This window comes from Diuraphis noxia, unplaced genomic scaffold, assembly GCF_037042655.1.
Source record: "Diuraphis noxia isolate RWA-SAM2 unplaced genomic scaffold, SU_Dnox_SAM2 contig0002, whole genome shotgun sequence".
NCBI lineage: Eukaryota > Metazoa > Arthropoda > Insecta > Hemiptera > Aphididae > Diuraphis > Diuraphis noxia.
The window spans coordinates 55,487,202-55,501,507 of record NW_028301712.1 but is presented as its reverse complement, the minus strand read 5'-3'; the positions used below and the strand labels follow the sequence as shown (position 1 = coordinate 55,501,507).

Below are 14,306 nucleotides of genomic sequence, written 5' to 3'. Positions count from 1 at the left end.
CTATTATCCCCAAATTCGCACCTCTTATCATTCGATTTTTTTCCTTGTTGATAATCATATGTTTTTCGAAGTCTTTCTCTCGTTTCAGTCGATTCTCGTTTCACGTTTTTCTATAAATTTGTTTCCAAAACCAAAAATAACATTTTTATTTTCTTATAATTTTAGTGTTTAGTGATATTTATAGACAATGAATTAATGATATTTTAAAAAATCGCTTCCACTCATCAACGCTCATAATATTTCCCTCTAGTAATTCATCGGTTTTCAATATTCGTTTTTAGATACATCTCGTTACTTGTCTTTAACCAATGACCGTTCGATCGTGCGCAATGTAAGTTTCCGACTGCAAACATGAACGTGATGAACCAAATGGCTGTCAATCAGAACCGGTCGCTGTTAGAAAAGTACGGCATCCCTTTAACCGACGTCGACTTCGACTATGTGAAAACGTGCGAGGACCCGAAAATATTGAAACGCATCATTAAAGTATTGGAGTGAGTTCAACATTTTTGTTAGGTTAATTCACCCCATTACTGTATCTTGTATGTAGGTACAAGTTTAGTTATTGATATCTTTATGTGACTTTATATCAAAACTTGAACCATATAATGTGTGAAATAATCTAAAAAGTTTGTTTAGATTTTCTGATTTCCTAATTTTCTTTGTTATAGAAATTAATTGTAAAGCATGATATTTGGAGTAATAGAATCAAAACATACCGTCAATATGCTTATTCTTTTGTTGTAAAATATTGTGTTCTTATGTGATATTACTAGGTAGCTTTCAATTTTTCATATTAAGTTTATAGGTATCTAGGTAATAGGTATTGTATTTATATTTTATGTAAGTGTGACGTGTGTATAAGCAGATAATATATAAATGTACCTACCTTTAACCCATTATTATTGATTTACCTACCCACGGCCATAATAACTATTAAATATTTAAATATCTTACTAAACCATTACTTATTACAAACATTTGAATTTTTTAACCAAAATTATTGAGGTTGTTTGGTAGTTACTTTCTTCATATTTTTTAAATTATTATTTATAAAACTAAGTTATTTTCTTATCTAGATACTAAAATAAAAACTAGTTATTATCTCTGTTTTACCTACTAACACAAAACATAAGTATCAACATTTTCCGAGAAATTTTCATTTATCATTTCCAATTTTGTGTTTTAAGCTAAAACATTAATTTGAACCAATAGTATTATCAAACTTAAAAGATTAAAAACATTATTTGTGTTGATCTTATCTTTGGATAATTACAATATTTGAATTTTCAAGCAAATTATGATTTTCTAAAGTATGAAATAATATTTGAAAATTATCATAACTCAGCTTTAAATTAACATATTGTGTATATTAAGAGTACAGAAAATGTTCCTACTTTTAGAGTAGTTTCATTAATTCTTGTAAGTAATTTGTACCTACCTATAGAAATGCAGTTCTAAGATTTAAAGTTGTCAAAGTTGTATAAATTATATTGTTTTATAATTTAAATTTAGTTTTAACTTTCAAATACCTAGGGTTATCACTTGAAAAAAAACTAAACTTGTCTAAACTCTTACAAAAAACAAAACTACCCTCAATCATAGATTTTCTGTACTTAAAATTATCCTTAATAAGTCATCCAAGCTCAACTTAAAAACAAAAATGTCTTGTCTACAATCTCCTTTTAAAACTTATCTGGACTTGTGGCATAAAACTTTGGAGTTCTGCTAAAAAATAAAATTAAAATATTCAAATCATAAATACTTCGATTCATCAAACATAAATAGTTTGAATTATTATATTATTACAAAGTCAAAACTTGTCCAGCAAAAGAATGCACATTTCTCCATGTTATCTTACTATCAAAAACCGTTTTCCCCATAACCGATGGTCAGCTCACAATGCGTTCTCCTGCTAGACAGAGTATAAGTACATCCTATTATTTATTGTTTATCGATTCTTTAATTTTTTAATTAACATTGGCTTATTTTTTCCTCTCAGTATTATTTTGTATGTAGTGATTAATAGTTTATCATCTCTGGTTTTTAATATTGTCTATTTGTATTTTATAATACATATAAGACAGTGACTAATATTTCCAAGTTATGTTTATAGATACATCTTAAATTTATTCTGTTTCAAATAATTTAGGTATTTGAAGAATACATAATATCCTAAAATGTTTAAATTAAACCCTGATATTGTATACATATATCGATATAATATAAATAAGTTACAATGAGTTAAATTAAATTAGTAAACTCAATAAAAAATATGTATTATTTCAGATCTGGAGAAGAAGGGCTTTATCCCGATCTGTTAACTGCAACTGAAACTCGTCTACGCGAAATTAAACCTGATGCTTCAATATTGAATAGAAAGCTCTGCTTTGCACAAAAGTCTTCTGAACTACCAGCAAATGAAGATTATAGTGATGAACTTAATGATATAGCTGTAAGTATATAATCTAAATAAATAGATAGGTACAAATTGTTGAGCAAAAAAAACTTTTAAATTAAACTTATTTTTATAAATTTAAAATGGTAAAAGGGTTATAAAATAATTATTGAAGAAAATAAACTGAAGAAGATTATCATCAAGGTATTAGCAAAACAATATAAAATAATTTGGTATATATTATATTTTCTTAAAAATATCTTTTCTATTGAAATGAATAATATAAGTACCTAATCAGCAATTTTCTTAAATGAAAAATTATTACTCTTAAGACTTTACTTAATGAGTTTAATATTCTATGTATTTTAATACTGTCTATTCAATGGTAATATTTACATACTAAGACAAAAATTGTGTTATTATTCTTTTAACAATATAAAGCACATAATAAATATTTCTAAATAACAGTAACTTTTTGACATGTTATTATTTATTCCGACAAGGCTATTTAGTTAGAATATCCAAAAGTCTTGTATCCCAAAATGCATATATATTTTTAGAACAGATAAAATGTCTAGAATATTTTTAATTAATTATTTTAACAATTACTTATAATGAATGATCTTTTATTAAATACTCTAGTAGTTATAATTGGGCAATGCTGTATCTCCAATGCATGGGTAAAATGAAATATTAAGTTACTTTTAGACATTTTTTTACCATCACTACCTATCTTGAAGAAAACAATTCTCTAAGTAGTACTAATAATTATTGTATTATTTCTTATCTTTAATTAGCTACATATAATAAAAAAGCCATTAGGTACTATACAGTAATTTCAAAATTATGTGATACATTTTTTCTGAAAACTTTACCTCATTTATATTCCTGATTGGGCTAGTCTCCTTCCCCCCAAAAAAAATCAAAAAGATAAATATTTTTTTATAAACGAAAAGGGTTTAGTATTGGTTGCTTTCCTATGGGTAAGTAATAAAATATGTACAAGTAGTTCAACACTCTTCAAACAACTCAATAACTTTTCTACATAAATTATCTAGTCCCGAGGTAGACTACACGCTGAGATTGTATGTGCTATCATGATTTATAAGTGATCAAGTATCAAGTTGAATTCCAACATTTGTATACTCATTCAGTTGTTCATGATTGTATGATTTTAAATCTGTAATTTGTATTATATTAAGTATAGGTTTTTTACTGTAAACTTAATTTTCATAATTATAACAATGTATTAGGTATGTATGTATAAATTAATATAATTATATGGTATATTTTTGTGAAATTAATGAACCATTACCTAATGGCAACTCATACATAATTATGAACTACCCGATCTATCTATACTAGTTTAGGTATAATATTAACATTTTTATTATATATTTTGGTTATTGTGACCTAACCACGATATGTATGAATCCAGCAGGGTCATTCATTCACTATCCTTATATCAGAAAAATAAAATAAAAATAAATGTCTATTTACTATGTAATAACACCTGATACTTTGAGTAAAACCCAAATTTTGTCTCTGTCTTACAAGTGTAAAACATAACAAATTTACTCTTTGCAGATCACGTTTATTTCCGTTAATTTAAAAATTAGTATAAATTGGCCTATTATGAAACTTAATGGAAAGAACATTATCTGTGTTTGTATGTGGGTTTTTTACGATAACTTAGTTTTTAAGTAAATTATGAGCATTATTAATTTACACTTTTTATATATGCATAACTAGCTACAAAATTGAACTACCATAAAAAACCAACATACAAACACAGATAATGTTCTTAACATCAAGTTTCATAATAGGTCGATTCACTCTAATTTTTAAGCTAACGAAGCTAAACATGATCTACTGACCGTAAATTTGCAATGTTATGCACTTGTAAGACGGGGAAAACAAAGGGTTGTATAATGTCCTCTTAAGGATAGTATTTGAGTGTATTGATTTGTATTAGTTCTAAATGGAGCATTCTAGAAGTTTTTCTATCTACTAGTAAAACATACTGATCTGTATATTGGGTTTTTTTATAAGGTAATAATAAGTATCAAATTTTTCTTTATGAAAATATTGGTAATTTTCATTTAAGTCTAGTGTACAATGTCATTAACTTATTCTAGTTCACTAAATTTTAACTATTTAACATAATATTTTACTTTCAAATTGATCTAAATATTTCTTTATTTAGAATTGGATAAAAAAATCAAATCAACAAGAAATAGATGTACCATCTGTAAGGCAATACTCAAAAAGTCTCATGAATGGTCACAGTGAACCACCAGTTCGAAAATCCATTAATTTGACGTCAATGTTTAATAGTGAAAAGGTATTATTTAAAGTTAAATTCAACTGAGGAAAATTGATTCTTCTAACTTCTACTTTAAATATTAAAAAATGTACTGTATAATTTTAGCCTGAACAGGAATTATCAATGCACAAAACATCTGGTGTGCAAACCAAATCATTGGAAGCTTCATATTCTAAATGGGATAAATATGATCCTGAAGTTGAGATGATGAAGTTGGATATCAAAGAAAAGGTTGACAAGTTACAAGCGCATAAGAAAAAAAGTATGAATTCAAATAGTTTGTCAGTTGGATTGAATGATACAGCAAGTTTTCATGATAGAGCTAAATCTATGAAAAGTTATATGGACAATATGTCTAAATGTAAGTGTGATCACCTATACATTTACCAACATGTTTTTGATGGTCACTGGACAAAATGTATATTAAACTACTAAAAACTTAGTTGGATATTTGTATTTAAAAGTTTTTATGTTAATAACTTTTTTTTTATAAAAAACTAAGCAATCTTTATTGATAATTGTTTTATATATCATATTATTTGTATTTGTATTTTGATATGTTGGCTTAATTTAATTGTTAAAATAAAAGACATATTATTCAGGGTCACTACTCATTCATTAATCTTGCCAATGAATTGTATTTTTTCAAATTATATTACAGAACAAAAAAATAAATAATATATACAGTAGGATCTCAATAATCCAAATGAGATTGGGGAAAGTGGTCATTCGGATTAGCGATTTGTTCAAATTACCTATGGCTTAAAAACAAACATAAATTTTACTGTAATTTAAACTATAAAATTTTATTTTTATTCGTATTAATCGTGTAAAAACTTATAATTTCAAAATTCAATGAATATATAAAAGTATTAATATAATTATGAACTTTACTATTTAGAATATTGATTTTTTTTTTTTTTTTTTTGTACACTGGTTCCTATTAAGGATTGTTATCCCACATAATCGAAAAATTTTATTACCGGACAATATTATTTATTAAATACATACATATGTACATATTATGACGATAATATAATTCTCAAGCCCTTTCGGATTAATCTGTGTTCGGATTATTGAGACCCTACAGTATATTGTTTTCTATACACTTGTGTTTGCAATCAAGTAATGGGACTAGTGATTTTTAATTTTACTTTTATTTAAATTAAAGCATGATACTTAAATAATTTAAAACGTCTGGCAATCATTCAGATTTCTTAAAAATTTAATATATTTTGTAAAAATAACCATTCAAATTGTTTTAGGTAGTACTTTTAAACCTCAAGATTTGGCTATGCGAGAAAAGGAACTGGGAAACGAATGTTTTAAATCAAATGATTTCGAAGAGGCAATTTGTCATTATAACACTAGTATTAGTATTCTTTCAACACCAGAAGCTAGAAACAATCGTGCTATGTCATGTAAGTATTTAATATTTAAAATTTTTATTTTCTAACAATATATACATTAAGGTATTTTTTTTGTTTTGCATTAGAAGTATAACTTTTATAATTATTAAGTATTAACTATACTGGTTAATTAATTTATGAGTTTTATACTTTTAAATAATTTTAAGTTATAACTTGATTAAATGAGTAAAGAGTGACACAAATTTATAAAATATTCAATTTTTATAGCTAATGATTGAAAAACTGAAAGAATAATTTTCATAAGTAGTTAGTTCTTACTATAATCAAAATATCTAAAAAATTACATGTTTTTTATTTAATAAAATTAGATATTTAAACAAAAAAATAACAATTTTAGTTATTTTGTTATGATTGTTTTTCGTATATGATGATTTTATATCATTGAATTTTACACATCTATTGCGGTGACCGACTTGACATGTACTGCAAAGCGGTATATCAGTACCCATTTTCTGAGGTATACTCATACTTACTGTATAAAACAGCAACTTACCCAGTTTTTTATTGGTTGAAAAAATTTGAGTTTATCAATTGTGCTTAAAATTACCTTTTGAATTGTATTTTGTTATTTCTGGCTTCATGGACCAAATATGCTTGATTTTGTTAAGGTTATTTTACCTATTGTGCTAGATAATAGCCATTAGTCATTGAAATTAAAAATATGTAAAATTAATATTTATTATATTATTCAGTACAACTTAAGTTACATTTTTTTAATCAAATAAAAACAACATAATTAATAAACACTTGGGTATTATATATATAATAATAAGAGAGGCTGCCGCTACCTACCTAGGCATGGTGGAAACCTTTGGGTGTCGATTCAAAGTTCTGCCAAAAACATCCACGAGTTCCAACAAACAATTCCTTCCCCACAGTTCCACAGGCTAATGTGACTCTTGCTGTTGAAGCATTAACCCCAATAAAAAAAAGTATCAAATACTATTATCATTGTGTTCCCCATAATAATTATAAAATGTTGTATACTAAACCATTTAGGCTGATAAATAACTTGCAAAAATTGTGTGTATAGTGTATACTGTATAGTAATCACTCAAATTCATATTTGTGTATTAAAGTGACGTTTTAAAAAGTCCCAATACTGTTCTATATTGGCTCCAAATAAGCTATTAACATTTTAATATGCATATTACAAATATTTTTGTGTAAAATATTATGATGAATGTTGATAAAAATTGAATTGGACAAAAACATATTTTTCATATCTCAAGGTAAACACAATTGGCTTATATGTGTTTATATATGGGGCACTATTGATATATTGACTATATTATTATTTTATAGTCAATATACCAAAATCAACTATTCCATGCCCACTCCCCCCAAAAAAAAAAATAAAAAAAATATGTTATACATTAATATTATTTAAGGCATTACTTGCATAATTAAAAAACTCAGAGGTCAATCCCTGGTCTTTTAAAGTTGGACATCCCTGTACTACAGTATTAAATATTATAAGTGTAGATTAAACCGAGTGATACTTCTAGTTCAGTATATTAGAGTAAATATCATTAAAGTTTTACCCTTTGAATATTTATTTTGATTATTATTTATTTTCATTTAATCATTATGAAATATTGTTTTCAATATTTTTATTATTAATTCTTATTTTTAATTTTAGTCATAAAACTGAAAAAATATAGTGAAGCATTGGATGATTTAAGAGAAGTGATTGAAAGTGACCCAAGAAATGTAAAGGCACATTTTCGGAGAGGGTCATGTTTTAAAGCTATATCCATGTATTGCTTAGTAAGTATTATGAAATATCTTATTAAATTGTTCATTAGTAATAGATATTTGGTATTGTATTTTATTATGACAGGCATTAAGATCATTTGAATCAACATTAAAGTATGATTGTAACAACGCAAATGCCCTCAGCTTTGTAAAAGAATTAAAAAATATAATTACAAATATGCATCCAAAAAAATTAATTAGGTAATATTTATATTAAAATTAATTACAAAATATATTAAATCATTTTTATTATTGCATAATTTGGTCTTTTTCTAGGGTTCGTGAAATAACTAGGCACTATGATGAAACTGTATGGGACATAGAAGACCCATTCCACGTATCTTATTTGGAACTTGCAGAGTTAAGCAAAGACAATGTTGAGTATGTGTATGAAGCCGATTCTTTTGGTTGTTTAACAGAATGCGTTTGTCAATTGTGTCCTTGGCATGAGTGGCAGCAGCGAAAGAAGAAATGGGGTCGTCACAAAATGTTTAAAAATGAAGGACCAAAAAAACGTTGGCAATTTTTAACACCTGATATTGTGCCTGTATTGTTGTCCACGTCTTTAGCTACTGAAATAAAAAAACCTAAAAGATTGAGTATTACTGAAATCAATTCTAGTAAAATAAATGGTCATCATAATTCAACGGTTCTTATTTGCTTTTTAGACTTTGTGTCATGATTTTATTCACTTTATTGTAATAATTTTATTCATATTTTTGTACATTTCAGAAAATTTGCGATAATGAAATAAACTCAACTAAAATGAATGGTCATTATAATTCAACGGTTAGAATTTAGTATTTTGTCTTAAGTTTATAATAATGTTCATAATTGTTATAATATTATTCTGTGAATTTCAGAAAATGAATGGTAATGTTACTAATGGAATTGATAAATCTACCTGTGAAAATTGTGACAATGATGAAATAAGTATGAAACCAGTATCTAATGTTAAAGATTTTTTACTAACTTGGAAAATAGCCAGTCAAAAAAATAATTATGAATTATATCATAAACTGTTGCGGAGTATTAAACCAAAAGATTTACCTAGGGGTAAGTACAACAATGATTTTTATCTTAGAATCATGATTTTGGGTTAACCTAAATAAATATGACATGTATGCAAATCATAGCATATTACAAAGCTCCCCTCTCGTAAGGGGTTCAAAGAGGCCTTTCCCTCTCCTACTATTTGGAAAATACACATTTTACAAACTTTTTTTAATTTAAATATATTCAATCTGTTTACAATAAAAACAATAAGTAATAAGGATAACATATAAAATATAAAATATCACAAACTTCAAATTGTTTATATCCCAAATTTAAGGCCTGCTCAAACCGAAGCGGTAGCGGTGGTGGTAACTTCAGCGGTATTTATCGCTTTTTAAATACCGCTGATCTAACCTAACCGGAGAGCGAAATATTTCGCCGAAAATTACTAGTCGACATTGTGACATCCATGTGCGTACATGTACTTTAGTAATTATTATATTTTTATTTATTAATATTAATATTTTAAAGTACAAAACAACAAATTGCTATAGTTTTTTAAAGATTCAACTGCAAGGTGTACAATTACAATGAATACTCGTAGATATGTGTTTTAATATAAAGTCAAAATATATCATACAATGTAATGATAAGCTTTCTATAGATATTAATATATTAATAATAAAATGTAGATAACTCATATTTGGAGATTTACAACTGATTATCGTAGCGGTAAGCGAAAAATAAAAATATCACACTCAATCTTGCGGTAACATTTTATCTGCAGTATTAATTTCGCTATAGTGAGTGCGTTCGTATTAAAACATATGGACATTAATTTTCGCTACCGCTTTGGTTTGAGCAGACCTTTAAAATTAACTTATTATTTAAAAATTTGTTTTGCCTTTTCCTTTCCCTGAGAAATATTTCTATGTGCTGCCTTGATAACTACGAGGTGTGGCAATTAAATAACGAGAATTTGTTTCTATCTCCTATAGTGGTAACACTAATACCTTGAAAATTTGTTGACCTTAAGTTCACGAGGTAATACACAAGTCTGCCAAATTTGATAGTGATCGGTGTTATATTTTGTGCTCTCCGATTTTTTAAAGTTAGTAGTGTAGTGTCGTGACGTACAAAAATGTGTGACGTGAAAAACGAGCAACGAATCGTCACCAAGTTTTTGGTGAAATCTGGTGAAAAAACGGCCAAAATTTTTCGTAAATTACAGCGTGTGTTTGGTAATGACTGCTTATCAAAACCACGTGTGTACGAATGGGCATCACGTTTTGCATCAAGTCGAGAATCAGCGCAAGACGATGCAACGTCAAATCAAAACCATGCTGATCTGTTTCTTCGATATTAGGGGTGTTGTGCACAAAGAATTTGTTCCACAAGGTCAAACAGTGACAGGAGTATTTTATATTGAAGTTCTTAAGCGATTGTGTCATAGAATGTCTCGTGTGAGGCCGGAATTAGCCAAAAATGGTTGGGTCCTTCACCATGACAATGCGTTTGCACACTCATCATTAAAAGTTCAACAGTTTTTGACCAGTAGGAACATAACAACGCTCCCCCACCAACGGTACAGCCCTGATCTGGCTTCACTGGACTTCTGGCTATTTCCAAAGTTAAAGGAACCAATGAAAGGACATCGCTATGAGGATTTGGAGGACATTCAATGTGCCGTAACAACGGTTTTGAAGAGTTTAACTTCTGGAGACTTCCAGGAGTGCTTCCAGAAATGGGAAGAACGCTGGACCAAGTGTGTTAGACTCGTAGGAGAGTACTGTGAAGGCATGGGTGTATTAATCATTGTAAATATTAAATAAATGTTATAAAATTAAAAATTCTCGTTATTTATTTGCCACACCTCGTAAGTAATTTTTGTAGATCATGAATATATATGTGTTAGGATGTGATAGACTAAAATAAATGTTACAACTTTTTACATAACTGTTAAATGTATCAACTTCTTGCAATCAATTATAAATACGTAATAAGATGCAATATAATGCCATAAAAACTAAAAACTGTTAAGAGGATGCCATACCCGCATATATTGTCAATATATATGACATATTTATAAATTATAAAACAATTAAACATCATATTTTACGTCAACAAGTCCATACTATGTTACTTTTAAAATTCCTGTGAATTGTTCTAATATACAATTTAAACATAAGATTAATTTAGGACTTTAAAAATGATTTTATTGGTATTATTATATAACTTGCTTCTAATTAAAATATAAATAAAAGCTTCCTAGTGGGTGTAGTGACCATTTGACCTGAACACTAAAGATGTGCAGTTCTAGCTTCTAAGATTACTAAATATTTTATATTATATTTTTAGTATACCAAGAAATCTTAATTATTTTTGATTTGTAATATATATTTCTATTTTCTTATACCCATATACTCATTTTTTTAAGTACTGATTTCATGGAACATATTTTTAGAAATGTGCTAGCATACTAAGAAAATATTCTTACCTTAATTTATTCCTACTTATTATAATTAATCTAAAATAGAGTATTTTATAATGTTGACATGTTTTCATACATTTTTTTCCAATTGATGAAAAACACTATTTATATAACATATAAACACACATTTTTGTCTACTATTACTTAGTTCTCAGTGATTGACATATAGACCATAAATAATGCATTGATCACCAACTTAGATTAATAATTGTGGAAATATGAAAACAATTGGTTTTTAAATTTAATTTAAAGAAACATAATAGTAAATTATTATTGCATCTAACTATTACTATTTTAAGTATTTAAATGCACAAATGTCTCTTTGAAATTTATATGTATTACTATTTACTTATACTTGTTTATCTTGAAATGATTAATAACTAATGGCTATATTTTATTTAGTTATAAGTACAAATTTGGATGAAGAAATCATGTCTAAATTTTTGGAAACCCTGAACCAAAAATTTGATCCCAATAGTGAATTAGATCTTATTGTAGAATACTTAACAGCCATGACCAAAGTTAATCGATTTAATCTTATTGTAAAGATGTTAGACAACAAAGTTAAAGAAGGTAAGATATATATATTTACCAATTATTTTAGTAGATTTCATACATTTCATCTCTTAATTATTATCAACTTATATTACTTTTTATGTCAAATTTCATCAAAAGTATAATTTTTGTTAATAAAAACTAATTTTAAATTTCTTGAAAATAGTTCTGACTTACTTTTTGTTGATACAGTCGTTATTCTGTTATTCTAATGAAAATTATAGTATATTCATAAAATATTATAACTTTAAGTCATCATATGTTATAATACTTGTATGATTGATTATTAATTCTTGTTATTTATAGATTTAAGTTAATTATAATAATCATTGCATGTATGTTTAAGTTTCTTATAATTGGAAGTAATGTCACTGGACACTCCCTTCCCTCAAGATTTTCATGTCCTGTAATATATTTCATCATATTTACTTATTATATAAATTGTATATAGATAGTAAATTTTTCTTAAAAAAAAAAAAAAAAGTTTCTTAAATAAAATATTATATTTTTTATATTTCAGGTTTCCAACCACTTCTAGAACGAGTTCATCGCTACACAAACAATAATTTGTTTTCATCATTATTATGATAATAACTTGTATCAATGATATGTTACTGTAATTGAGTAAATCATAAAATGAAAATGTATCCATTTACTTTTTATTTGTAACACGAAGAATGTTTTATTGCAGTCAATGCGTTTTTGTTGTCAAGGAATTAAAAAAAAAAAAATGTTTAAATGATTAATAAAACAAAATGTAATTTCAAATAAAAACTATACAAGTCTGATTAATATTCCTATCAAATCATTTTAAGAATTTAAAATAAAATAAAATATATTATATCCTATTAAATGTTATTAATGTGTGCAATTTTATGTAATAATAATAATTAAATAATATTATTGCTATACCAGTTAATTGATAACATTATGTATTTGGACTTATTGAGAAATCACAATTAATACATTATATGTGTAAAATATTGTCTTTCTGGTTCTTGCCTCTTCTGAACACTAGCTTATGTTACTATTTACAGTTAGAATTATAAATTATAGAACAATAAAATATTCTTGATTGTGTAAAAGGGTGATTAATTCCAAACTTGATAAGTAGCAACTGATTTAAAATTAACATCATAAATCTAATCTACCAAATTCATGTTATTTATATTATGATTAATCCCAATCAATTATTGTAAATCATTGTCATGCCTTGATTAATTATGATTGATGAGTAATCAGTACTTAATTTATTCTTCATCACAGAGAGCTTTTTTTTTGTATGTGTAGAAATTAGATTTGTATTTTTTTATTATAATATTAGTTAGGTAGAGCAATGATTAAAGTGTAGAAAAAAATTTAATTTATCACTAACCAAGTCTTGAATGATAAATAATTAGTAATATTTTTAGTGAAAAAACAATGATTCACGTATTAGTATATAATAAGTAGAAATTAAAAATTAATTCTAAATAATTAGTTAATTATTTATTATTCGTTTTCTATGTACCTGATGTCTGTTAGGACCATTTGGTGCAGAAAAAAATTTATTTAAGGTTTCACAAAGGCTGTTAATAATGTAACTAAAAAATTTGAGTTTACAGTCCTCTTCAAATTTTTTTTGAAGTTAAGAACTTAGTCAAAATTCCAAAAAATGGCAAATTAATTGCATTTTTACAGTTAAAAATTCTTTTCCTGGCTCACATTAGAAAATTGTATAGAAGATACCTCACAGATTTTTCCACCTATAAAAAATACTACTGTGTCGCAAAATGGTACCCACTTGTGTACCTTATTTTAAATTATTTTTCCACATTTCATTATTACAATAAAATACCAATATACTTTTATTTCTAATGAACAATTAAACAGTTTTCTAAAAGCTTTAATAGAGTAGTTTTAGTATAATTAATATTAATTATAGATTATGTATCAAAATTTAAATAACTTTTATGATCATGTAATAAAATTATAATACAAAATATGTATTATTTTTTTTCTGCCCTTGGGTACTTAAAAACTAAATTTTACTCTAATCACAGTTTATAAAAAGTTATAAAACCTGTCATTAACTTAGGAGGATAGAGCCATAGAGGCTGCCAATACTTCTATAGCTCCACTCCGACTCTTGCAATAGCCAATATTATGATAGTATAACAGTGAGACATAATAAAACATATAAAAGACTAAATGTAAATTAGGTTGCATTTTATTTATAGACCCTTGTGTTATGTCTTAGATAATGTGCTAATCTACATCGTGGTCTAACCACAGAATTATTCTGTGGTCTAACTGTCTAAGCTTTAGGTCCTTATATACTATCTTGAGTACATTCTTAAACAGTTAGACATA

At 26.3% G+C, this 14,306-nt stretch overlaps 1 protein-coding gene across 1 annotated transcript; it reads left to right on the top strand.

The window, feature by feature from the left end:
- Nucleotides 1–68: 68 nt before the first annotated feature.
- Nucleotides 69–12,728, top strand: Spag1 (Spag1 axonemal dynein assembly factor). Its single transcript, XM_015517873.2, has 12 exons — nucleotides 69–494; nucleotides 2,290–2,455; nucleotides 4,605–4,742; nucleotides 4,830–5,085; nucleotides 5,990–6,145; nucleotides 7,797–7,924; nucleotides 7,998–8,113; nucleotides 8,189–8,561; nucleotides 8,645–8,701; nucleotides 8,776–8,968; nucleotides 11,802–11,972; nucleotides 12,475–12,728. Exons 1-12 carry the CDS (start codon nucleotides 352–354, stop codon nucleotides 12,540–12,542), a joined length of 1,965 nt encoding a protein of 654 aa, XP_015373359.1. The 5' UTR covers nucleotides 69–351; the 3' UTR covers nucleotides 12,543–12,728.
- The last annotated feature ends 1,578 nt before the right edge of the window (nucleotides 12,729–14,306 follow it).

Excerpts from the sequence above, each read along its gene's own strand:
- Spag1 (XM_015517873.2), top strand. The coding sequence starts at position 352 with ATGAACGTGATGAACCAAATGGCTGTCAATCAGAACCGGTCGCTGTTA. Across the intron at positions 5,086-5,989 it reads TATGGACAATATGTCTAAAT|GTAGTACTTTTAAACCTCAA; the intron begins GTAAGTGTGATC and ends AAATTGTTTTAG. Across the intron at positions 11,973-12,474 it reads AGACAACAAAGTTAAAGAAG|GTTTCCAACCACTTCTAGAA; the intron begins GTAAGATATATA and ends TTTATATTTCAG.